The 25129-nt window shown below is 36.0% G+C and overlaps 1 protein-coding gene across 3 annotated transcripts; it reads left to right on the top strand.

Moving 5' to 3' along the window:
- Positions 1 to 1793: 1793 nt before the first annotated feature.
- On the top strand, positions 1794 to 13360 carry LOC121372294 (E2F-associated phosphoprotein-like). Of its 3 annotated transcripts, none has more exons than XM_041498587.1 (5): positions 1794 to 1899; positions 5876 to 6046; positions 10592 to 10720; positions 11709 to 11934; positions 12787 to 13360. In XM_041498587.1, exons 2-5 carry the CDS (start codon positions 5884 to 5886, stop codon positions 13049 to 13051), a joined length of 783 nt encoding a protein of 260 aa, XP_041354521.1. In that variant the 5' UTR covers positions 1794 to 1899; positions 5876 to 5883; the 3' UTR covers positions 13052 to 13360. The 3 variants fall into 3 exon arrangements, with proteins under 3 accessions (XP_041354521.1, XP_041354522.1, XP_041354523.1); XM_041498588.1 differs by lacking the exon at positions 1794 to 1899 and adding an exon at positions 2605 to 2760 and having other exon boundaries at positions 5876 to 6042; XM_041498589.1 differs by lacking the exon at positions 1794 to 1899 and adding an exon at positions 2622 to 2760.
- The last annotated feature ends 11769 nt before the right edge of the window (positions 13361 to 25129 follow it).

The following is a 25129-nucleotide window of genomic DNA, read 5'->3' as shown; positions in this document are numbered from 1 at the left end:
TTTAGTATTAATATAAAGTCAAATCTCCAGTTATATGTACACTAAATATAATTATATTCCTTTACTTTAGACTTCCCGAAAAATGCGAAAAATATATCCAATACGAAAATATATATTTTGCATAATGTCAGCTTCCAGCCAAAAATATCATTTTTTTAAAAATACATACTGTCACGGATTTAAGTACCATATTTCTCTAAAAATGGATAATAAATTTTAAAAAATTACATTAATTGTTGGAAACCAAATCTAGCTATCGCATCACCTTAACTGAACCATGATGGAGTGAAATCCATGTCATCCCTCTAGGCAAACCGGCCTCGGTGGCGTCGTGGTTAGGCCATCGGTCTACAGGCTGGTAGGTACTGGGTTCGGATTCCAGTCGAGGCATGGGATTTTTAATCCAGATACCGATTCCAAACCCTGAGTGAGTGCTCCACAAGGCTCAATGAGTAGGTGTAAACCACTTGCACCGACCAGCGATCCATAACTGGTTCAACAAAGGCCATGGTTTGTGCTATCCTGCCTGTGGGAAGCGCAAATAAAAGATCCCTTGCTGCTAATCGGAAAGAGTAGCCCATGTAGTGGCGACAGCGGGTTTCCTCTCAAAATCTGTGTGGTCCTTAACTATTATGTCTGACGCCATATAACCGTAAATAAAATGTGATGAGTGCGTCATTAAATAAAACATTTCTTTCTTTCCCTCAAAATGTTATTAATAAATGGAGTATGGTGGTTATGAAGATGTCTGAATAAAGTACATTTAGATACAAATCAAATTATTTTTGTTCAGGTAATACTTTGTTAGATCATGTAATAGGTCAGTGGTCTGTGACAATATGCCTTTAAATGTAATATGCTTATGCCTTTAAACGCATGCCTATACAGGGGCGGAACAGTATATATAAAAAAATGGTACAGCTCGAAGTTGTCAGACTCTCCTTTCAAAGGGGAGCTTTTTACAGATACATCAAATATAACACACACAACAGAAAATTAAAAAGTGGTACGGCCATGGCGCCACCTCTGCTATAAATATTAAAACAATATAATTCATTAACTAACAGAAAATACAGAAAAAAAGAAAGAAAGAAAACAAAGATTGAGACCAAAGTACTTAGAAGAGAGATGCCAAAAATACCAAGAACGGATTAATTGTTTTGTTGTCGATATAGTTAGCTATATTTAATTTTGATTATTGGAATATTTCCTTATGAAAGTTGAAAATAGAGTTTTAATATGTGAAGAATAATGTTATATTAATACTCTGTACCAAGAACATTTGATGTAGGTAGCTGCTTTATTGATGTTCATTCATTGCAAAATATAGTTGCAACCAATCCCTGGGCCCAAGTCCCATAATAATCAACCCTGTAAATGAATCATTATATATACTCCTTTAAATAGCCAAAATATTTCATTTTTATTGAATCTACGTCGGACATACGATTATGGACTACAGAGATAATTAGAGAAGAAACCCACTATCGTCACTCTACGGGAAAGTCTCTTTTTTATTATTAGCAGCAAGGGATTTTTATATGCACCATCTCACTAAACTGTATCACTATATCATACATTTAGGCCTATACACCAGTTGTCGAGCACTAGCTGAAAGAAAAAAATATTTCAATTGATCCACCACAGGGATCAATCCTAGACCGACAACACATCATCGAGCGCTTTATCAATGGGCACTGTTCCGCTAAACGTTTACCTTATATGGCTGATATATATAGGACTTCAAATTAGAAATTTTTATTTTTATTTTTTAATTATTATTAATAATTTTTCGGGGAGTGGGGTGTATCCCAGTTTTAAAGCGCTCGTCTGGCGCGTGGTCGGTTTAGGGTCGATCACCGTCGAGGGAACCAACCAATGCATCACGACTATCACGTGGTATGTGCTATCCTGTATTATAGACTATGGTGTATATAAAATATCGTTTGCTATAAATGGAAGGAAACGAGCGGATTTTCTTTCTCAGACTATATATCAAAATTATCAAATGTTTGACATCCAATAACCGATGATTAACAAGTCAATTCTTTAATGGTGTCATTAAGCAAATAACAAATAACAAACTTTAGAAGAATATTTAAATTGGAAATAACATTTTACAAATTAAAAATAACGAAATAAAATTTTAAAAGTGTGACAACCAGCTCAGGTAGGTCTCTTCTACAATGTAAAATAAAATAAAATGAAATGAAAATTTCGTAAATTCTCTGTAATTTTATGGCGGAATATAAATATTTCAAAGCATACTGGTGTTTTTAATATCACAAAATGCATTTTTCTTATTTTAAAAATGCACGTACGTCTGAGAAGTAACGGTTATGGAGTCGATTTCTAGTCTATTTTAAGGATATATTTCACGGTGTCATCGTCACACACTTACTATGTTGTAACTTTATCCAGATGTGTTACAGGTTTGTAAATTGAACTAAACATACTGTCCATTTTACGGGTTGAAACTAGGGTCTGCAACTTTAAATTGTTAATAGTAAAATATTAGAGAAAGGAGAGGCGAGAGTGCAGCTTTAAAGTATTTAAATAATGGGAGGAGTGATAATAACGACTAGCCTGTTCCAAGGGGAACAACTCTATACAAAACAAAATGTCGAGTGTTTTTCTCGTATTCCAAACGTTGTATTGAGACATTATCTTAGATAATCTAATCACAATGACATTTATCAGTAGATGTGCTTATGATTTGTTAGATCTGGGTGGCGACAGTGACGAAAATATTGCTGAAAGGTATGCAAGTATCCCAAATTGATAAACAAACTATGCATCACTTATGACTCTATTTTCGATTATATCCTAAGGTCGATTATTATTTGAAATTTAAGGTTAAAGTTTCATACGTCTAGACATAAAAAGTGTTTTTTTTTCTGTGTCAGAAAATTGTTACATTACCATATATATAACTGGTATTCAAAACTTTTGGCACCATGTTTCATCCGTTTCTCAACCGAAATAGTGCAACAAATGGACACACAAACCAAAAATGTATTACCTGCTGTAGTTCAAGATTAACATTGAGTGCAAGCACATTGCGAGGTTAATCCGCCCAAGGCATTAAGCCTATAGCAGATCAGAAATGTTCCGAAGAATTTTCCGTGTAACGGAATTGCGGTCAAAATAACGACTACCATCACGTTTTCCCACCCTAATCGTGTATTGTGATCTATTTCGAGCTCATAGAGACCAAGAAATACTTACTTTGAAATGATCTTCACTTTGAATTAAAGGAAAAAAGTCTGACTGGGTTTTTTTACCGAGCGAATTCTAGCAGCCAGTATCCAACATCCAATTACGCTGGTACTTAATTTCAGCAGACATGCATGGCGACATTCTAAAACTGGACTTATATGCCTTTCGATTGTTATTTGTATTTCCCACACTTTTAAAAACACTGTTATGCTAATTATTAGTATTCTCTATAACTTAAGAATTTCAAAGTTTTAAAGAGTATCTTCATATAAAAAAAAACAAAAACAACCAAGACACATTTTCATAGTCTTATATTGTTACTAATATCTGCATAATTTATACAACATAACCATTTTATTAAGCACTTTTTTAACATCTGAAGTATCACTTTAAAATCATTCTGTACTACGGTAAGATGGGGTGTTCAACCAGTTTCGTAAAGGCCACAATCTGTCACACATTATAAAAGGGCCTGCAGATGGATGAAATTAATATTTATTAAAAAATAAACATTTATCGGTTAATCGGGTTGTGGTCTTTACGAAACTGGTTGAACACCCCATCTCTCTGTCTGTCCTTCATGGCAATTTACTCATTTTTGACAGAGTTATGGACCATGAACTTAGGAGATATCAAAATGTGTTTCCTGGACCTTTTTTTTTTTTTGCAATGCCTCAAGATATTGAGCTGGAAATGTTTATATTGCTTTATCATTCTCTGTTACAGATCAATTCATGGCAATTTATAAAAAATTTCCAGAGTTATGGCCCTTGAACATACAGAATATATACAGAAATTTGTTTTCCCCGACATATTTTCTGCAATGCCTCAATATACTGAGCTGAAGTTTTGTGTATAACTTTATCATGTTCTGTTATATATCAAGAATAACTTTCATGGCAGTTTACCCATTTTTCACAGAGGTATATTGCTTAACTTAGGAGATATGAAATTTTTTTGGGCCTGGTAGGGACATGTATTGCCTCAACAGTATTGTGACGGTACATGCTCTTAATTTTTGTTTTCGCCTGTTGCGATATTAATTGTTTTAGAAGGCCGTGTGCAGTTCCAAATTGCACTTAGCCAGGTGGGCAACTTGTTACGTAATACTTCTGCGCGACGGTCCTAGATAGGTACGCCTAATACACACCCAGAGCAGGTGTGGAGGCCATGTGGCTAGTAGTTACGTAATATCTCCGGTAGTGCCGTTTATGGCCATGGGATTGCTCGCGGTTGGCGACAGCCAGTCTGGCGATCTAAGAGAAAGATATGCCGTCTTGGTCGCTGTGGAAATTCAGATGATACGTGAGGTACCGCCTTGTACCCCCAGGCAATTTTCTGATTTTATAATAAATAGCTAGGGTTTAGAGATATCTGGGAGGACCATTTAGGAAGGTATCCCGGGGGAACGTTGTCCGTCCGGACTGGTAAATATTTTATTTCTGCTCTGTTTTAATATTTAATATATTTAGTATTTTAATACTGTATTATACCAATATTCTTTAGACAGTGTCTTCGGTCATCTGACGAAGTAATTTGTAGACTTTTTGTTCTAACATTATACGAGTATTTGGTAATATAAAGCTTAGCCAGTCATCCTAGCAGACCTAGGTAAACTGTAGGTTATTGTCTTTATTGTGATAGGTACCAGTATTAATTCTGTGTTACAAGGTTACTGAATGAGTAGTTAAGGTTTAATTAAAAATTAACCAGTTAGGAATAGAGCTGTAATTCCTTTATTAATTAAGTTCCCCTGGAAGCGTTTCTCAATTGTCACATGTTTCGGTGTTGTGTCACGGTGAAGTGATTAGCATATTGTGTAAACTAGACACCTAGAGATTAACTAATTAAGTGATCAGTTCTGGGTTGTTATTATTGTTGTTATTAATTAACTACTGCGGCTGTACATTTGTCAGCGTAGGTTAATACAGATTCCAAAGTGTATTGTGTTTTGTTGTGTTTTCTAGTGAACTAAACGTGCTATATTATATATACTTTATATAAGATCGTATCTCTGATCATACCTAGACGAGCCAAAGCGGTTTTGAACTGCCCGTTACAGAGAGATCTAATAGATATACAGTTAGGAGAGATATTTGGACAATCGTGTTTTATTCGGTTACAGGTATTATAGAATCCCTGTGACAAGTATTCTCAGAATGCTTGTTAAAGTGGTGAAGGTAACCTACATAGTTGCAGCCCAAAGACATACATTTGCATATAGCTACAATAAATTAACACCAAAGTTAAAACATATTTATGACAAGTTTCCTTTTTAAAAAATATGTGGTAATGTTAAAAGAAGAAATAATTGTTTTTTAAATTGATAGGTCTTTCCATAGGCATGGTCAGTTACTTAACCACTGTCAGTCTGAATAATATATATATGAATTTATTAATAAAATATCTTTATAAAAGTGTAATAAATGCTGGAGTATCTCCAAAATATTTTTTTGAATTGTATCAATATTTAATATTTAAAATATGTTTAAAAAAAAAGATCATTTGTTATGTATGCCACATGTTTGCCATTTTGTCACTGCTGGCTAAACAATATTCTGAGGCGTTATTAATGGAATTTAGCAATATTGATAATATTAAGATCTCTCTGCTTTTCACTGAGAGACACTTAGACACCTGTGTGTTATATTTATAGCTCCGAGGATGACATTGAGATTTTTCTTCATGGTACACCTAAGCAGCGTCGCCGACTCCGTCGATTATCAGAGGGTCGCAATGATTCCTCTAGTGAAGACGACTTTGAGAAAGAAATGGACACAGAGTTGCAAAGCACGGTTGATGCACTGGAAGCCCTCAGAGAAAGTTGGTGATTGCTTAGAATTTATACGAAATAATTATCTATTTTAGTTAATTTCTTACAAACTATAAGTTCTAGTGGAAAGTATGGGATTTCCCCAAAATGTGCAGATTATTAAATTTATTTAGTTTGACACCCAATGCATGTAATTGCTGATTAAAACTATATGCTGAGATTTCCTTTTAAAAATGTTCCTTTCCTCTTACTGAATTGTACCTGGAGAGTTGTCTACCATGAATCACACTAATTCACAGGAATAACCTCAACCAAAAATATAAACAGATTTGTATTGTTATATTGTCTGTAGTGCCCTGAATTGTAATAAATTACCTGAATTGTAATACTGACTTGAATTGTAATAAAACTGCCCTGAATAGTAATAAACTAGCTGACTTGAATTGTAACAAAGAATTGCCCTGATTTGTAATAACCAGAGCTGCATTTAATTGTAATAAGACACCGATTTGAATTGTAATAACACAAAAATGTAAAGGAATGTGCTTGAACGACACCGCACCACATTTCTTCAATTTGAGGTTGTTGAAGTTTATTGTATTTAAGACAATCATTACTGCCACATAGGCTTCTCCTTTCGACTATCAGCAAATAGGTCTGTTACTCGCACTCACAAATAGTGTATACCACAATGTTTGATATGCCAGCTGTGGGACACGATAGCGGGATGGACCATTTGAGAATAACCTCAGTTGCTTTATGGGTTATATCTAGCCTAGTCGTAGAGCGATCAATTGAGGTGCTTTTGGGTCATGTGATCGAACCTCCTCGGTGGACTTTGGGTTTTTCTCCTCCCAACCAGTAACCATGCTTGTTATATATTAAATACTGTGCTAGTTGATATTATGTCTGTGCATATAAAGATTATTTGCTGTTTTCTGATAGAAATATCTATGCAGATATGTTCCTTCACTATCTGGACCAAGTGTCACAACCATGATAACCAAACAGCCATAATTTAAAATGTGCTCAGGTGTTGTAAAACAAACAATACCAGAATGGCAGCTTCTCGTAATTGAAAAAAAATCAAAATACATTTCGTATTACTATATCTACACGCCATGATGCTGCTGAAGTCTTCTGGACTTGCAAAAAGTCTGGAATATTTGCAATGCCTTTTCCTCTTTTGTAATAGGGTTGGAGGGGGACAATATCAGGGTTTGTAACACAGGGTACTGAGGGTAACATTACGTACCCTTAAATCTTGCCAATTGATATATGTATAGCATGTGTGACATTGTAATTTTGTATAAATCGTCGTACGGAAACTGCTGTTCAAAATGTGTAAAAGTGGACAAAATGCAGTGTCTAATTTCAAAATATTTCCAAACCCAATCCCTCTAGTACGGCAACTTATGGTCTGTCATGTTTTTAAAATGTACCCTCAATATATTTTCTGCCAGAAAGCCTGAATATGAATGTCGCAGTTGACAAAACACGGAAATATGTATGGAAAAAACCTGTGTAATTTGATACTGCTTATGTGCATGACACAGTGGGCAGATCTTGCACTGGCTAGCATGTATTGATGTATGGATATCTATATATTGTATGTATGTCGAGGTTGACGATTACATACATAGATATTAATGCACTGGCGCAGGAGATAATTAAATTGTTTCTGGCCTCACAACTTGTCCCATGCCGTTGCTGGGACTCGAACCTATGGCACCGAATGGCCCGCAAATGGCAGAGCTATTGAGGCATCCATAAAAGGATGCTCTTTAACTCCGCTATATGCATGGGGCCTACAAGTCACGCGGTCGATCCCGTTACGTGCCTGAAATTGGGCAGACCTGGCACTGGCTAGTATGTATTGATGTATGAATATCTATATATTGTATGTATGTCAAGGTTGATGATTACATACATAGATATTAACACAATGGCATACACACACATACACACACACACAAATTCCAACAAACTAATCCCGATAACATGCTAATACTTAAGGAAAGGTACCAAGTTTAATTCCAAATGGCCAATGTATACACTACAATAAATGGCACACATATTTTATTTTATGTTATCTAGTGGTGTAAAAATAATTTCTGTTCTGCTATTATTAACTGAATAAATAATTAAAAAAATATATATATTTTAAGACAATGTGTAAAAGTAAAACAACATAGCTAATTAATGTGTAGTGGGTTATTGGTGCTATAGTCCTATCCCATCAATCTATCAATGGTATGCAGTTAAAAAATTAGTTCTGGGGAAAATGTCCAAAGGTGCCGAGTTGTAACGGTTGAATATTTGGTAAGGGATTCCCTGCCCAGCACAACCCAGAGAGATAACAGTCAAACGTCTGTTGAGCAGCCATTTATCCTAAATGGCCACCTTATTGTACTCCCAAATCGTCTAATATAGAACAAACTGACCCGTATAAAGCAGCCACTTGCCTTAAAAGGCCACAGTTTTTGCTCCCTTGGGTGGCCGACTAATACAGGTTTGACTATACATAATTAAATACACACATGCACGCACGTACACACACACACAGACATACCCATACATATATATAATAACAACCCATATACTTTGCATAGTACTTTGGGTATCTAGGCCTAAATTATGGCTGTGATAGGCGAGTGTGGGGAAAAAAGTTTGTTTGATTTAACGACACATTGATTGATTAATTATCGGCTATTGAAAGTCAAACATTTGGTCATTGTGACATGTAGAGGAAACCCACTACATTTGTCCATTAGTAGCAAGTGATATCCATAGACAGGACAGTACAGTACATACTACGGCCTTTGGGGCACTGGCTGTGATGGCAAAAAGCCCAATATGAGAGAATTGTTCAACCAAGCGGATTTGATCCTGTGACAGACGCACCTCAGGCGAGCGCTCTATCGACTGAGTTAGATCCCGCCCCCGACATGGTTAAGGGCAATAAAGATACTAAGATAGAAAACATGCTGCCTTCACTCCTTGTGCTACTCTTCACGATTAATAGCAAGCTTATATATGCACCATCATACAGACAGGATAATACATACCATGCCAGTTGTGGAGCACTGACTGGAATGACAAATAGCCCAGTGGGTTCACAAACCTATTTGCTGATAGTCGAAAGGAGAAGCCTATGTGGTAGGAATGATCGTCTTAAATACAATAAACTCAACAGACTCAAATTGAAGAAATGTGGTGCAGTTTCTTTCCATTTTTTTGTTTTGTTATTAAGTCGGTATCTTATTACAATTCAAGGTAGCTCTGGTTATTACAAATCAGAGCTATTCTTTGTTACAATTCAAGTCAGTATTACAATTCAGAGCAGTTTTTATTGCAATTCAGGGCAGTTTTTATTACAATTCAAGGCAGGTATTACAATTCAGGTAATTTATTACAATTCAGGGCATTACATCATCAAGTATAAGTATTCTTAATGATTGCTATAACATTTAAATAGATGTTAATATACATGTACATATAACTGTAGTGAAAAACTTACCTGCTCTAGAAGAGTTAACACCATATTCTTGTGTAGTGTAATCATCTTAAGCCAACAAGGAAAGGTGTGTTTGGTAGAAGAAGTTTGGTGGAATCTTTTCTGTTACATTCTGAACTTGTGTGTTGAGGTTTTGAAAGACTGAGTCTGAGTTTTATTCAAATTTTAAATGTACTTGATATTTTAATTAAATTTTTTTAGCACCTCTTTACACTATCTTTAAATTTAACTTTGATTTTTCATATTGATTTGGTCATCATGTTTTTTTTATGTACTAACCTTTATTTTACACCCAATATATTCTTTATGCTGGGGTGTCATTAAACATTTGTTCATTTATTCATTCATTCATTTAGAAGACCGGCCTCGGTGGCGTCGTGGCAGGCCATTGGTCTACAGGTTGGTAGGTACTGGGTTCGGATCCCAGTCGAGGCATGGGATTTTTAATCGAGATACCGACTCCAAACCCTGAGTGAGTGCTCCGCAAGGCTCAATGGGTAGGTGTAAACCACTTGCACCGACCAGTGATCCATAACTGGTTCAACAAAGGCCATGGTTTGTGCTATCCTGCCTGTGGGAAGCGCAAATAAAAGATCCCTTGCTGCCTGTCGTAAAAAGAGTAGCCTATGTGGCGACAGCGGGTTTCCTCTAAAAACAGTGTCAGAATTACCATATGTTTGACGTCCAATAGCCGATGATAAGATAAAAAATCTATGTGCTCTAGCGGCGTCGTTAAATAAAACAAACTTTACTTCTTTTTTTCCATTTAGAAGAGTTAAAATAGTGGCCCACCCTCTGGCCATTATTCATGATAACTCCATTTACAGAGTGGGAATTTTGTCTTTCTACTCCTTGTGTAACCAAGGATTTACACTGTTAAAATGTTTTGTCATTATTTTAATTTAGATGTATTCAGTGGAATGGAACTGTATTTAGTTCTTTGGGGAATACCATATTTGTGAATTTTGAAACATGTTATAACATATTTAAAAGAGATAGTGCATAATTAATGTATTCATGTACTTGTGTCTTTGAAAGTCACAAATACATAATTTTCTTTTCTATTTTTTCTTTGACTTTAGCCAAGGAAAAGAAAGATGTGAAAACTGAGAATCAGGGAGCCTCTACGTCATCCACAACAACATCTTCAACAGCTCAGTTTTATGACAGCATCTACTTTGATTCAGACGAAGAGGAAGAAAGTAGTTCTGGTTTGTCCATTTAAAATGCATCTTTATTATGATTGTGAGTCACTTTGAAATTACCGGTCTCGGTGGCGTCGTTGTTTGGCCATCGGTCTACAGGCTGGTAGGTACGAGGCATGGGATTTTTAATCCAGATACCGACTCCAAACCCTGAGTGAGTGCTCTGCAAGGCTCAATGGGTAGGTGTAAACCACTTGCACCGACCAGTAATCCATAACTGGTTCAACAAAGGCCATGGTTTGTGCTATCCTGCCTGTGGGAAGCGCAAGTAAAAGATCCCTTGCTGCTAATCGGAAAGAGTAGCCCATGTAGTGGCGACAGCGGGTTTCCTCTCAAAATCTGTGTGGTTCTTAACCATATGTCTGACGCCATATAACCGTAAAATAAAATGTGTTGAGTGTGTCGTTAAATAAAAACATTTCTTTCTTTTTCAGTTTGAAATTATTTGTTTCTCAGTGTTCTAACCAGTTCTGTAGTCTATTGGTGTATAAATATGAAAAAAATAATAATGCATTTTTGTAATCCCCCCCCCAAATCATTCAGATTAATTTCAATAAACAATGAGTAGGATTGTTAACAAATTTGGTCATAAATGCAGGAATGTATGTAAGAAGAAAACTAAAGCAAAAAAATGTACAGGATGTTTATGTGGCATTATTGTAATGGATTGAACTGTTCATTTCTCAGTGTTCCAAACAGTTCTGTAGTTTATTGGTGTATGAATATGAAAAGATAAGAAGTGTGTTTCTGTAATTCCCCCAAAATGAGTTAAATTAATTTCAGTAAACACAATCAGTAGGGTTGTTAACACATTTGGTGATAAACCTATGCATTTGTGCAAGCAGAAAACTAATGCTAAAAATGCACAGGATGTTGATATGCACTAACACATTATGCATCATTATTTTAATATTGTGTTTAAATAATAGGCGTGTTATTTATTCTTGACACATTAATTACAAAACTATTTTTCTGCTGCTTGCTCATGTTTTAGGTAAGACGGGATCAAAGCGAAAGCACCCAGTGATATCGAACGATGACCTGCTGTATGACCCCAACATGGACGGTGATGATCAGAAGTGGGTAGACAGGCAGCGCGTATGGTGTCGACCACAGACCAACACATCTAGACGTAATGAAAAGGTGAAACCACTCCCCAGCAGTGATGCCGTTCTTGACTGTCCGGCTTGTATGACGACATTGTGCATGGATTGTCAGAGGTAACCATGATGAAAACAACTCGTCATTTCATTTTTTCTTCAACAAAATTGGCAAAAATATATTTATTTAGTTTTTGATAAGGACGAGATCTACTTCAGTCGTAGAATTAATTACCTCAGGGGACCCATTCTCCAACTGGGTTTCTATTCCCATCCCAAGGCCATAGTGTGTGCTGTCCTGTCTGGGAAAGTGCATATAAAAGATCCCTAGCCACTAATCAAAAAAATGTATGTTTCCTCAAATAAAATACCCAATGTTTGACATCCATTAGCCAATGATTAATACATCAATGTGTTCTAATGGTGTCATTAAATAAAACAAACTTTAACTTTAATTTTTGATTATGACAAGGAGATTACATTTTGCTTTATATCTACTTTTAAAATGTTTTGCATTTAGTTTTTTTGTTTTTTAAAAGCTACCTCATCTTTGTATACACATTTACTCTAGTTCGGAAAACCATCATTAGTGACTGGATCCTATGTTTTTAAAAGCAAATTTTTGTGTCTGCCTATGTAATTTTTTTAATTTAGCTCTGTTTCTTAGAAACCAACCACAATTCATGCACTCATTCACTATGGACAAAGGAGCTTCACTTATGTATCCATTTCAGCATGAGACATACAGTATGATGGGTGAAGCATACTGGACTGAGGTGCACTTATTAACACTACAGTTAGTTATATTACTATTAGTCATTAAAACAGGGTAGGTGTCAAAGCCCCAGTCATTGTAGAAAGGTTAATTCCTAAATAAATAACATGTTGAATATATGTTAAGATTTGATTATCCAATTATTACTTTCCTTTCCACTTTTTTAAATTACAGAATATCTGTTCTTTTATTTTCAGACATTCCACATATTCAAACCAGTACCGAGCCATGTTTGTTATGAACTGTGTTGTTGACACATCAGAAATTCTAAAATATCCAAAGGAAATTGGTAAAAAGAAGAATAAGAAAAAGAAGAGACAGTCTAATCGTGAAACAACCCCTGACCAAACTGACGATGATAAATACAATCCTGTCAAGTGCACGGAGTGTGGAACAGTTGTTGCTATGTTTGATCAAGATGAAGTCTACCATTTTTTCAACATCTTGGCCAGCCATTCTTGAAGGACAACTGTGTTTAGTGTTGACATTCATTGTCAGTTCAGCTTTAAGGAACTATTCCGAGTTTGATGTAAATTCCAGTCTGGGATGGCCCGAAACATTATGATGACAAAAAAATAAAGTATATATACAGACGTTGATATTCTTAAAAAAAAGATCATGTTCAGTATGTAATTGTATTTGTTAAAGAAGCTATGTTAAAAACATGTGACAGTGGCAGCAAACTCGGAATACTCTCTTAAAACTGTTTTAGTGCCGCAATATGAAAAGATTTATGGTTCATAGGCATATAAAGTGTGTTCTGCAGATGAAGGAAGGAAATATTTTATTTAATGATGCACTCGACACATTTTATATACGATTATATGGTGTCGGACACATAGTTAAGGACCACAAAGATATTGAGAGAGAAAACCCGCTGTCGCCACTTCATGGGCTACTCTTCTTGAATTAGCAGCAAGGGTCTTTTATATGCACCATCCCACAGACAGGGTAGTACAGACCACGACCTTTGATGTACTAGTCGTGGTGCACTGGCTGGAACGAGAAATAGCCCAATGGGCCCAGCAACGGGGATCGATCCTAGACCGACCGTGCATCGAGTGAGCGCTTTACCACTGGGCTACGTCCCGCCCTCTGCAGATGAAATGAAGCAGCTAATATCCAGGGAAACCGATGCGGTATTACAGCTACATTTCAGTTCAATGCTGGTCTTGTAACAACAGCTGACTGAAAATTATGTTTTCATAATTTTAGTGTACAATAATATGCCCTGTACTGACATCATTGTGATACAGTCACCAAGCAGACAGTCAGTCACATCTGTCTGTTGACCTATTTAATTTAATGTAAACATTGAAGACCTGTATTCCAATTTATTATCCACATAGTTCAAGATATACAGGGAAATATAACCAGTACGACACATGCATATCATAACGATTTCACATGACCAACAATAATGTCATTTTTGGAAGTGACATTATAACATAATGTGTCTTCCCCCATCTTAGCTCTGTTCACCAAAATGATATTATTTTGGAAAATGACATTATTTCATCGTCTTCTTGTTTTGTTTAACGACACCACTAGAACACATTGATTTATTAATCATCGGCTATTGGATGTCAAACATATGGTAGTTTTGACATGTAGTCTTAGAAAGGAAACATGCTACATTTTTTCATTAGTAGCAAGTGATCTTTTATATGCACGATCCCATAGACAGGATAGCACATAACACAGCCTTTGATATACCAGTCGTGGTGCACTGGCTGGAGTGAGAAATAGTCCAATGGGGATCGGTCCCCGACCGACCGTGCATCAAGCGAGCACTGTACCACTGAGCTACATCCTACCCCACTTGTCTCCTGCTGGTTATATTTCAAACACTTTGACTTAGTCATTGTTAGACTATTGATAAAAAATTAATATTATGGATAATAGGGATAATAAAAATTATTACACTTGCTTGTGAATCATACTGATTTTATGGAACTCCCTCTCTCTCGGGCAATACAAGAATCCTGACATTTGTTTGGTAAAATCAGCATGACAAACCAGCTCATTTCTTTCCCATCTGGCAGCTCCTACTTTTCAACTTTTCCTGTCTACATTCATAACCCCAGTCTTTGTCTATCCAACTGCGACAGGTGCTTGTGGTGGGTGGTTCACCACATTTTTACTTCAAGCCTGTCACGTTGATTTTATAGTTCAGACTACGATCACCTGAATGAAAAGTCAGTCATAATGATGTATGTATCAATGGAACATATCTGGTTACATGCATAACAGTAGTGCACATATGGCAGTGCAATTCTCTTATTTTGTTTACTTATGAAAATGGGTACATTTGAATCATTAAAATTGAATAACAGTCTTACGTTTTTCAGTTCAACATATTACTGATGGCAACCTTTACTAGAACTATATATTTAGCAGTGATTTGCTTGGCAAGGGTCACTCTTGTCCGTTGCCAATAGTATGATGGTCATGATACTACAGTCTCAACATTGTTGTTTTATACTTTGATAAAATCAGTCTTCTAATTTGTAATATTACCCAATTTATCCATTTATGTAAATTAAAATGAGATACTGACTTGCTACTTGAAGATTGTAACTTTTGTTCTTATGGTGTGAAGAATGTATGGTAAAAAGACTATTCTCTTATGGTGTGAAGAATGTATATGTGTAAAGACTATTCTCTTATGGTGTGAAGAATGTATGTGTAAAGACTATTCTCTTATGGTGTGAAGAATGTATGTGTAAAGACTATTCTCTTATGGTGTGAAGAATGTATGTGTAAAGACTATTCTCTTATGGTGTGAAGAATGTATGTGTAAAGACTATTCTCTTATGGTGTGAAGAATGTATGTGTAAAGACTATTCCCTTATGGTGAAGAATGTATGTGTAAAGACTATTCTCTTATGGTGTGAAGAATGTATGTGTAAAGACTATTCTCTTATGGTGTGAAGAATGTATGTGTAAAGACTATTCTCTTATGGTGTGAAGAATGTATATGTGTAAAGACTATTCTCTTATGGTGTGAAGAATGTATGTGTAAAGACTATTCCCTTATGGTGTGAAGAATGTATGTGTAAAGACTATTCTCTTATGGTGTGAAGAATGTATGTGTAAAGACTATTCTCTTATGGTGTGAAGAATGTATGTGTAAAGACTATTCCCTTATGGTGAAGAATGTATGTGTAAAGACTATTCTCTTATGGTGTGAAGAATGTATGTGTAAAGACTATTCTCTTATGGTGTGAAGAATGTATGTGTAAAGACTATTCTCTTATGGTGTGAAGAATGTATATGTGTAAAGACTATTCTCTTATGGTGTGAAGAATGTATGTGTAAAGACTATTCCCTTATGGTGTGAAGAATGTATGTGTAAAGACTATTCTCTTATGGTGTGAAGAATGTATATGTGTAAAGACTATTCTCTTATGGTGTGAAGAATGTATGTGTAAAGACTATTCTCTTATGGTGTGAAGAATGTATGTGTAAAGACTATTCTCTTATGGTGTGAAGAATGTATGTGTAAAGACTATTCTCTTATGGTGTGAAGAATGTATGTGTAAAGACTATTCTCTTATGGTGTGAAGAATGTATGTGTAAAGACTATTCTCTTATGGTGTGAAGAATGTATGTGTAAAGACTATTCTCTTATGGTGTGAAGAATGTATGTGTAAAGACTATTCTCTTATGGTGTGAAGAATGTATGTGTAAAGACTATTCTCTTATGGTGTGAAGAATGTATATGTGTAAAGACTATTCTCTTATGGTGTGAAGAATGTATGTGTAAAGACTATTCTCTTATGGTGTGAAGAATGTATGTGTAAAGACTATTCCCTTATGGTGTGAAGAATGTATGTGTAAAGACTATTCTCTTATGGTGTGAAGAATGTATGTGTAAAGACTATTATCTTATGGTGTGAAGAATGTGTAAAGACTATTCTCTTATGGTGTGAAGAATGTATGTGTAAAGACTATTCTCTTATGGTGTGAAGAATGTATGTGTAAAGACTATTCTCTTATGGTGTGAAGAATGTATGTGTAAAGACTATTATCTTATGGTGTGAAGAATGTGTAAAGACTATTCTCTTATGGTGTGAAGAATGTATATGTGTAAAGACTATTCTCTTATGGTGTGAAGAATGTATGTGTAAAGACTATTCTCTTATGGTGTGAAGAATGTATGTGTAAAGACTATTCCCTTATGGTGTGAAGAATGTATGTGTAAAGACTATTCTCTTATGGTGTGAAGAATGTATGTGTAAAGACTATTCTCTTATGGTGTGAAGAATGTATGTGTAAAGACTATTATCTTATGGTGTGAAGAATGTGTAAAGACTATTCTCTTATGGTGTGAAGAATGTATGTGTAAAGACTATTCTCTTATGGTGTGAAGAATGTATGTGTAAAGACTATTCTCTTATGGTGTGAAGAATGTATGTGTAAAGACTATTCTCTTATGGTGTGAAGAATGTATGTGTAAAGACTATTCTCTTATGGTGTGAAGAATGTATGTGTAAAGACTATTCCCTTATGGTGTGAAGAATGTATGTGTAAAGACTATTCTCTTATGGTGTGAAGAATGTATGTGTAAAGACTATTCTCTTATGGTGTGAAGAATGTATGTGTAAAGACTATTATCTTATGGTGTGAAGAATGTGTAAAGACTATTCTCTTATGGTGTGAAGAATGTATGTGTAAAGACTATTCTCTTATGGTGTGAAGAATGTATGTGTAAAGACTATTCTCTTATGGTGTGAAGAATGTATGTGTAAAGACTATTATCTTATGGTGTGAAGAATGTGTAAAGACTATTCTCTTATGGTGTGAAGAATGTATGTGTAAAGACTATTCTCTTATGGTGTGAAGAATGTATGTGTAAAGACTATTATCTTATGGTGTGAAGAATGTGTAAAGACTACTCTCCTTTTTTAATATATGAGTACAAACATATGTCTTTCAGTTTAAATAAATGAAAAAAGAAAATCATGGTACATGCTGAATAGAGGGTGTTGTGTCCTAGCATGAATTTACTGTTATTACAAGGCAATTCACAACCAGTCTTATAATTGGGGGAGTAGGTGGGTGAGTGAATATATCTTGCTTGATGTATCCTGCTTTCCCATGAAAGTAATGTTTGTGCCTGACAACAATAATTGATCTTTATATTATTAAATGTAGCTAATAAAAACATTTCTCAAGAATTAATGCAACAACAAATTAAAATCAGTTCGATAAGATTGGCATCACACTGCCTTTAAATAACTTCCAAGGTTAACATGATTAGGAATAGTTAATAAAACTGCTGCATCATCAAGGTCATCCAATTCCGTTTTGTATCTATGTAATGTAATTGTTTGCTTTTTTCAACTGCTATTCCTATCTATTGCATAATTGCATAACATTTCTGAGGGAGTGGGTATCATAGAATGTTTTTAGTTATGGTGGAGGGAGGGGGCGTTTGTCAAGAGTTATATAATATAAAAACAATTGTTTGAGTTTCATTTATAAAGTAAACTGTAGCCAGCCAGGCTCATGTTTAGGAAATTGTGCAGGGTGTCTAGACTGGCGAGCAAAGTTTTAAAAATAGGGTCAGACCATTCTTTTTCAAAAAATATATTTTTAAAAGAACATTTTCTTGAAGCAGGAGTGTTTTTGTGTGTGTGGGTGTGTGGGGGATATGTAGCCCATCAAACCCATGGTTATTTTGTTCTTCAGCAAACGATTTTCAATCAAGTAATTATTATCAAACTAAATAACCATAAATACAAACAGTAAATTCAACAATACCGTGGTTGAAATACTGCCGTTCAGACTGGTTTTTGCCAACATCATCATGCGCCAGATCTTACTGCCTAACGAGGGGCGGGACGTAGCTCAGTGGTACAGTGCTCGCTTGCTGTGCGGTCAGTCTGGGATCGATACCCATCAGTGGGACCATTGCACCACGACTGGTATATAAAAGGCCATGGTATGTACTACCCTGTCTGTGGAATGGTGCATATAAAAGATCCCTTGCTGCTAATTGAAAAGAGTAGCTCATGAAGTGGCGACAGCAGGTTTCCTCTCTCATCTGTGTGGTCCTTAACCATATGTTTGAGGCCATATAACCGTAAATAAAATGTGTTGAGTGCATCGTTAAATAAAACATTTCTTTCTTTCTTTTTACTGCCTACCGTCTCATCAGACCAGCAGTTATTTTGACTTAATCATGTTTGGTCTGACAGGTTTTGATTGGGTCCAACAGAATTTGTAGCTTACCGGACTGAATGTTTGGCAGAAATCTACTTCTGTAATATTCATCAAACTACATTATAATGACCTTGGAAAACAAGTAGAGAATATTGATGAGTGTTACATAATTTTAGAGTGGAGGAGTGGCCTTAATGTTACAAAGCGTAACAAGGATGGAAGGGGACATCTAGGTCACATAGAACGCAGACATTGGCATTCGGGCTCTCATTTTTGTAAGTGGGCAGGCTGATTTTTGCCTGAATTAAACAACAATGGCCTAATATGAATAACAACATTTATTCATATTAACATTACTAGCAAACAGTTATATAAAGTTTCAAACGAATCACCAGGTATTTTTACACCAGGAATATCGTGGGAAGAACGATTGGAATACATGTAAAGGTTTCAGGCCAACTGATTTTGCCCGAATATGTCTATCGTTTTTGCCCGAATTAAAGTGGTACTAGTGGTAGTGGTGGTGGTGGTGGGGGGGGGGGGGGGGGGGGGAGGGTCCAAGTTGCCCCTCGCCTCATACACTTATGGATGCAGTGCTATAATCTGGAGCTTAATTCACAAAGCTCTTGTAGGCAATGTCGCATTGCACTGTGAGATTGCAAAGTTGCGAGAGTTTATTGAATTAGTCCCCAGATCTTCATGCAGTAGCACACCTTCAAAGCAGGCAAAAGTCTGTCGAGTTACTTAGGTGCCGAATTTATCACGTGATACTTTCACAAATATCACAGTTTTCAAAGAGTCATCTCAAAAACCCAGCACATCCCTCTCTATGTGAATGACTTTTATACTTGGGGAATAAAGGGGTATCGTACAGATTAAATTATTGTGGCCTGCGCCAATGTGATGATGGTGTAAGAGTGATGTCATCAGTACATATATCCACAGGAATGTTTCGAGTGCACTCCCCATCCTCAACAGTGTGTGTGTGTGTGTGTGTGTGTGTGTGTACTCTTTAATCTATTTGAACAAGCTTGAGACATAAAACATTTTATTTTGTCAATCTTCATATTGCTTCTCAAAGGTGCATCCAAGGGAGGAAACCAGGAGGCTGCCCCTTCCTCCCGTCCTCAAAAAAACAGTAATAATAATAGTAATAAAAAAAAAAATAAAAAAAATAAAAAAAAATAATAAATAATAAAAAAATAATAATAATGTGCCCTTTTTTAGAACACTTTGTTTACAATTTTCAGTGAAGTACCCTTTGGTCACCTCCAAAAACTATTTCCTGGGTCCATCCTTGCTTCCTTTTAAGCAATTTAAAAAATATATATATATCCCATTCAAATGTCTTGATAGAATCCAGCGGGTGCTTATGGTGCACTACCCCCACCCCCATCGCCAGCCTAACGTGAAGTTCCACGGAAATCCGTTGTTTAGCTGATCATGTATGGTTATAAGGGATTTACTTTTTGTAATGGGAGTAAAGGTAATGCCATGGGTGGCTTGATGCGTTTGGGAAAGATTGCTATATAGGTATATTTTGTTACGTATACCATATTAATGTACTTTGGAATACTATAAAGGCCTTTAACAAACAAATTGCAATCTGCTTCTGAAACGCAATTTCTGAGTTCCCTAATAAAAAACCAAGTGATATTATTGAGTGATTTCGTAAAAAAAATCGTGCTGTTTTTATTTTCCAAGCAGTTGTCTATAAATCGCAGCTTCTGACAAAGTATATATCGCACTTGCTGTTTAATTACCTTTTCTTGCTGTGCTAAAAATATGTGATGAAACCTAACCCAGTGTGATCAATTATCGAAAGAGCCAATTATCAAACACAACTTAATTCAGTCTATTGTTATTTTATTTAGAAAACGTTTTACCTTCACTTTATATTGGGTCGTTTTGTGTTACTTTGCATTGGAATCGAATTTAATTGGCAAAATGCCAGTTGGGTAGCCTGTTCTAGCAGGCGGTAAATGTGAAAACAACGATTTCATATAATCCTTTGATCCATCGGTGATGAAGCACTGGATGAAGCATCAAACTCTGCGAGGATGCGGAGGATTTATCCTGTCACCAATAAGTACAACAGCCCTTCAGGGCCGCGCCTAACTTGAAATAAAAACAGGAGGGCCGGTTAAAAAAAAAAAATCAAAAAAAAATCAAGGTACAGTAACTCGGGATCGTCTCCAGCTAAAGAAACCTTTTTCTTTTTGTGTTTGTGTGTGTGTGTGTGTGTGGGGGGGGGGGGGGGGTTGTGTTTTTTATTTTATTTTAAACTTGGTTTTTGGGTTGTTTGTTTGTTTTTGCACATATACGAAATGCACTTATTTGTGTTCCGTTTTTTGGGTATGTTTACAAATTGTTTCCAGGTTTTAAAGATTTGGCATTCAAGTATATGGGTTAAGATGTCCTGTGTTTAATTGGAAAGTATAAATTGTGGTTTATAAATGTCTTAGCCGAAAATAATCCAGAGAACCTGTGTGCAATCAAAGCATAAAGTAATACACTATTAGATCGGGCCACGGGACGTAGCCCAGTGGTAAAGTGCTCGCTTGATGCGCGGTCGGTCTAGGATCGATCCCCGTCGGTGGGCCCATTGGGTCATTCGTTCCAGTCAGTGCATCACGACTGGTATATCAAATGCCATGGGGTAGTGCATATAAAAGATCCCTTGCTACTAATGGAAAATTGTAGCGGATTTCTTCTCTAAAACTATATGTCAAAATTACCAAATGTTTGACATCCAATAGCCGATGATTAATAAATCAGTGTGCTCTAGTGGTGTCGTTAAACAAACAACAACCCCAAAACAACAACTCTAGAGCGGGATTTAGCTCAGTCGGTTGAGTGCTCGCTTGAGGTGGTTGCGTCGCAGGATCGAACCATCTCGGTGGATCCATTCAACTGATTGAGGGTTTTCTCGTTCCAACCAGTGTACCACAACTGGTCAAAGGTCGTAATATGTGCTTTCCTGTCTGTGGAAAATTGCATATAAAAGATCCCTTGCTGCATTAGGAAAAATGTAGCGGGTTTCCTCTGTAAGACTATATGTCAGAATTACCAAATGTTTGACATTCAATAGCCAATGATTAATTAATCAATGTGCTCTAGTGGTGTCGTTAAAATTAACAAACAAACAAATACACTATTTTAACATACCTAACCTCAAAAGAAATACGAATATTAATTTAGTTTTTTTTTAACATTTATATTAAATTATTTTCTTTGAAAGCCATTGGGTTTTGTGTCTTGCAATTATTAATATCTTGTGAACATTTTAGACCTATTTGTTAGTCTGTTCGCCGAATGAATTTTATCATTTATCGTTTCTTTTGTTGTTTAGTATAACGCTAGTGTTATTTCTATTTTAGATTTCAGCTCCATAGTCACAATCAATAGTTCAGATTAAACTCTTAGGATACGCTACGGGAAACGTGCAGGTTTTTAATTTTTAATTTTTTTGTGTGTTTGGGTGTCGTTAAACATTCATTCATTCATTCATTTTTAGAGATTAAAAATAATCATTATAATTGTGAGGAAAGTAGACAATTTCGCATTTACCAATTTTCTCATTCATCACTCTGAAAACCGTAGCTTCATTATTCAAGAGTCGGGTTTTGATATTTTGATGTTATTTCTTTATGTTATCAACATGAATGTTGAGTGTTTTTATCAATACTTTCCTCACACTATTATACTTTTACCACAACCAAAATAAAACCGAGAACACACAAAACTGTTATAAGCAACTTCAGTACGTTATCATGTAAGTAGTTTTAAGGAAAACCTTCGCAAACACTCACGTTCATGTACATAGCAGATGTGTATTTTTGGGCTGGGGTGTCGTTAAACATTCATTCATTCATTCGGGGCGAGACGTAGCCCAGTAGTAAAGCGCTCGCTTGATGCGCGGTCGGTTTGGGATCTATCCCCGTTAGTGGGCCCATTGGGCTATTTCTCGCTCCAGCCAGTGCACCACGACTGGTACACCAAAGGCCGTGGTATGTGCTATCCTGTCTGTGGGATGGTGCATATAAAAGATCCCTTGCTGCTAATCGAAAAGAGTAGCCCATGAAATGGCGACAGCGGGTTTCCTCTCTCAATATCTGTGTGGTCCTTAACCATATGTCTGACGCCATATAACCGTAAATAAAATGTGTTGAATGCGTCGTTAAATAAAACATTTCCTTCCTTCATTCATTCATACATTCATTCATTCATATCATTCTTGCACAACCCCCCAAAAAAGAGTTAGTTCCCACTGTTCCAAGTTCGCGAGTCAGAAAACCTCCAACCCTCGGATATCGCTCGATATTTCAAAGAACTTGTAAGAAGTCTGAGGCTTGCGATCGCTAACAACTATTAGAGGTGATTTATTCGAAGTAACGGCTGTTATCTTAAGTTGCTGGGCGCAATATATTGGCGCTCTGGCGATCCCTAAGGTGAAATGGCCATTAGAATTTTCATATCGCGACAATCTCCCATAATGCGCTCTTTGTCTTAATAAATAGGTTGACTGACACAAAACAAACACACAAAGATCCTCATTTACACGTACATATGCACACACGTACACAAACTAAAAAACGCACGGAATTATTTTTCATATTTCCCCTTCTATTGGGTTATAGAGAGCATGTTGTGGTCTGTTTGGATGTGTGTTCACCGTTGTTCATTCTGTCATACGTATATATGTGTTAAAGCCAACCACATTGTGATTAATCAATGCTGATATTTAAATCTTAGTTTTGTACTTGAATATTTTCATTTAAAAGTGCTAAATAATTATCTAAAGAATGAAAGGAAAAGACCACTTGCTTAACATCACAGCGTTGTCCTATTGGCGATGTTTACTGACACATTTTTGTTTTATTAGTTTGGTAGTTTGAAGTATAATATGTAGATTGAAAGAAAAAACGGTTTACAAATCCATATGCACTGATACATGGGTTGATTTTGTTTTATGTTGAAGTCCACTTTTTAAAGTTGACTAGCGTAAATACATTGATATTTGGCACAAAGGTAGCTTATTATATTGTGTATTAATGGTGAACATTTCATTTTGATACATGGGTTAGCCTACTGTTAAAATGTCACGCCATGCATCATGTAACGTAAACAAAAACCCCATGCTATATACCAATGAGAACCTACTCGACAGCACCGATGGTCGATTGACGCAATGTTTTCTTTTTACAGTCCATAACGTTTTTTTTTGTTTTTTCTAGGATAAAAACCCCGAGAAAAATTCTTTAATTCCATCGAGTGTTATTTTTGCCACACCGATTAAAAAGTTCCTCTTTTTTATGTCCCCCGACTGCAAACTTATGGATTATTCAATATAGAAATCTCTTCGCAAAAGTCAACAACAGCGATGATGTGGACAGTTTCAACCGTAGAAGTGTTTTAAAACGAAATCTTGACATGTTGAGGACAAAAAATAAAGAAAGAAAGAAGTGTATTTTATCCTATAACAAAATACTATCGGCTTTAAGACTCGGAAATGGTTAACCAATTGACCATCGTTTTAGGGCGTACAGTAGATAAATAGATTTCCATTGGTATAGTATTTTGTTTTACATGACTATTTGTATTACGCGTCATTTTACGAGTAAGACGTATAGTAAAATGAAAATTGTAACATCAGTAGTCTACACACCACAATAAACTGGTTTTGTAAAACAATTTCACTGTTCCGCATTGCCTACTTTTCCCGTTATTCAACTTCCAAAAGTGGAACTTTTTTTTTTAATTACACGATATAAAAAGTATCTTTCAATAATTGCGGAAAAGGACATGTATAAATAAAAAAAGGTTAAATAAAAGTATATTAACAGACTGGCAAAGTGTTCCATTTCTTTGTTTAAATGAATACGAAAGCTGCAGTAACCAAGTAAAAATAAAAACCGCTGTATTCACCTAGTCTACTTCTGATTAGTAAACAAAGGATACTGGTATTTATATGCGTTTTCTCAGAGATCAGTGGTTGGTATGGGAAATTACCTAAAGAAATGCATCGATTTTACGACCCATCAGGCGAACTCGCCAATACTGAACTAGATCCTGCTCGCCCCATGGGACGTATAACTACACCACACGCTTTCTTTCTACTTAACCCTAAACATTGATTTATTTCAAACCGTTGAAAACAGTAGACTTTACAAAATTAGTTTACGTATAGTGTACTAAGTGCATAACGGTTATAATCCTCCCTTTCTCTTTGTCTCCACCCCCACCCCATACTGAATTATCTTTCAACTAGAGCGGGAGGTAGCGCAGTGATAAAACATTCGACTGTTGCGCTGTAGCCTGGGATCGATGCCCGTCAGTGGGCCCATTTGGCTATTCCTCGTTCCAGCC

This window comes from Gigantopelta aegis, chromosome 4 (genome assembly GCF_016097555.1).
Source record: "Gigantopelta aegis isolate Gae_Host chromosome 4, Gae_host_genome, whole genome shotgun sequence".
Classification (NCBI taxonomy): domain Eukaryota; kingdom Metazoa; phylum Mollusca; class Gastropoda; order Neomphalida; family Peltospiridae; genus Gigantopelta; species Gigantopelta aegis.
Note: the sequence above shows the minus strand (reverse complement) of the source record. Positions and strands in the feature narration are given on the sequence as shown.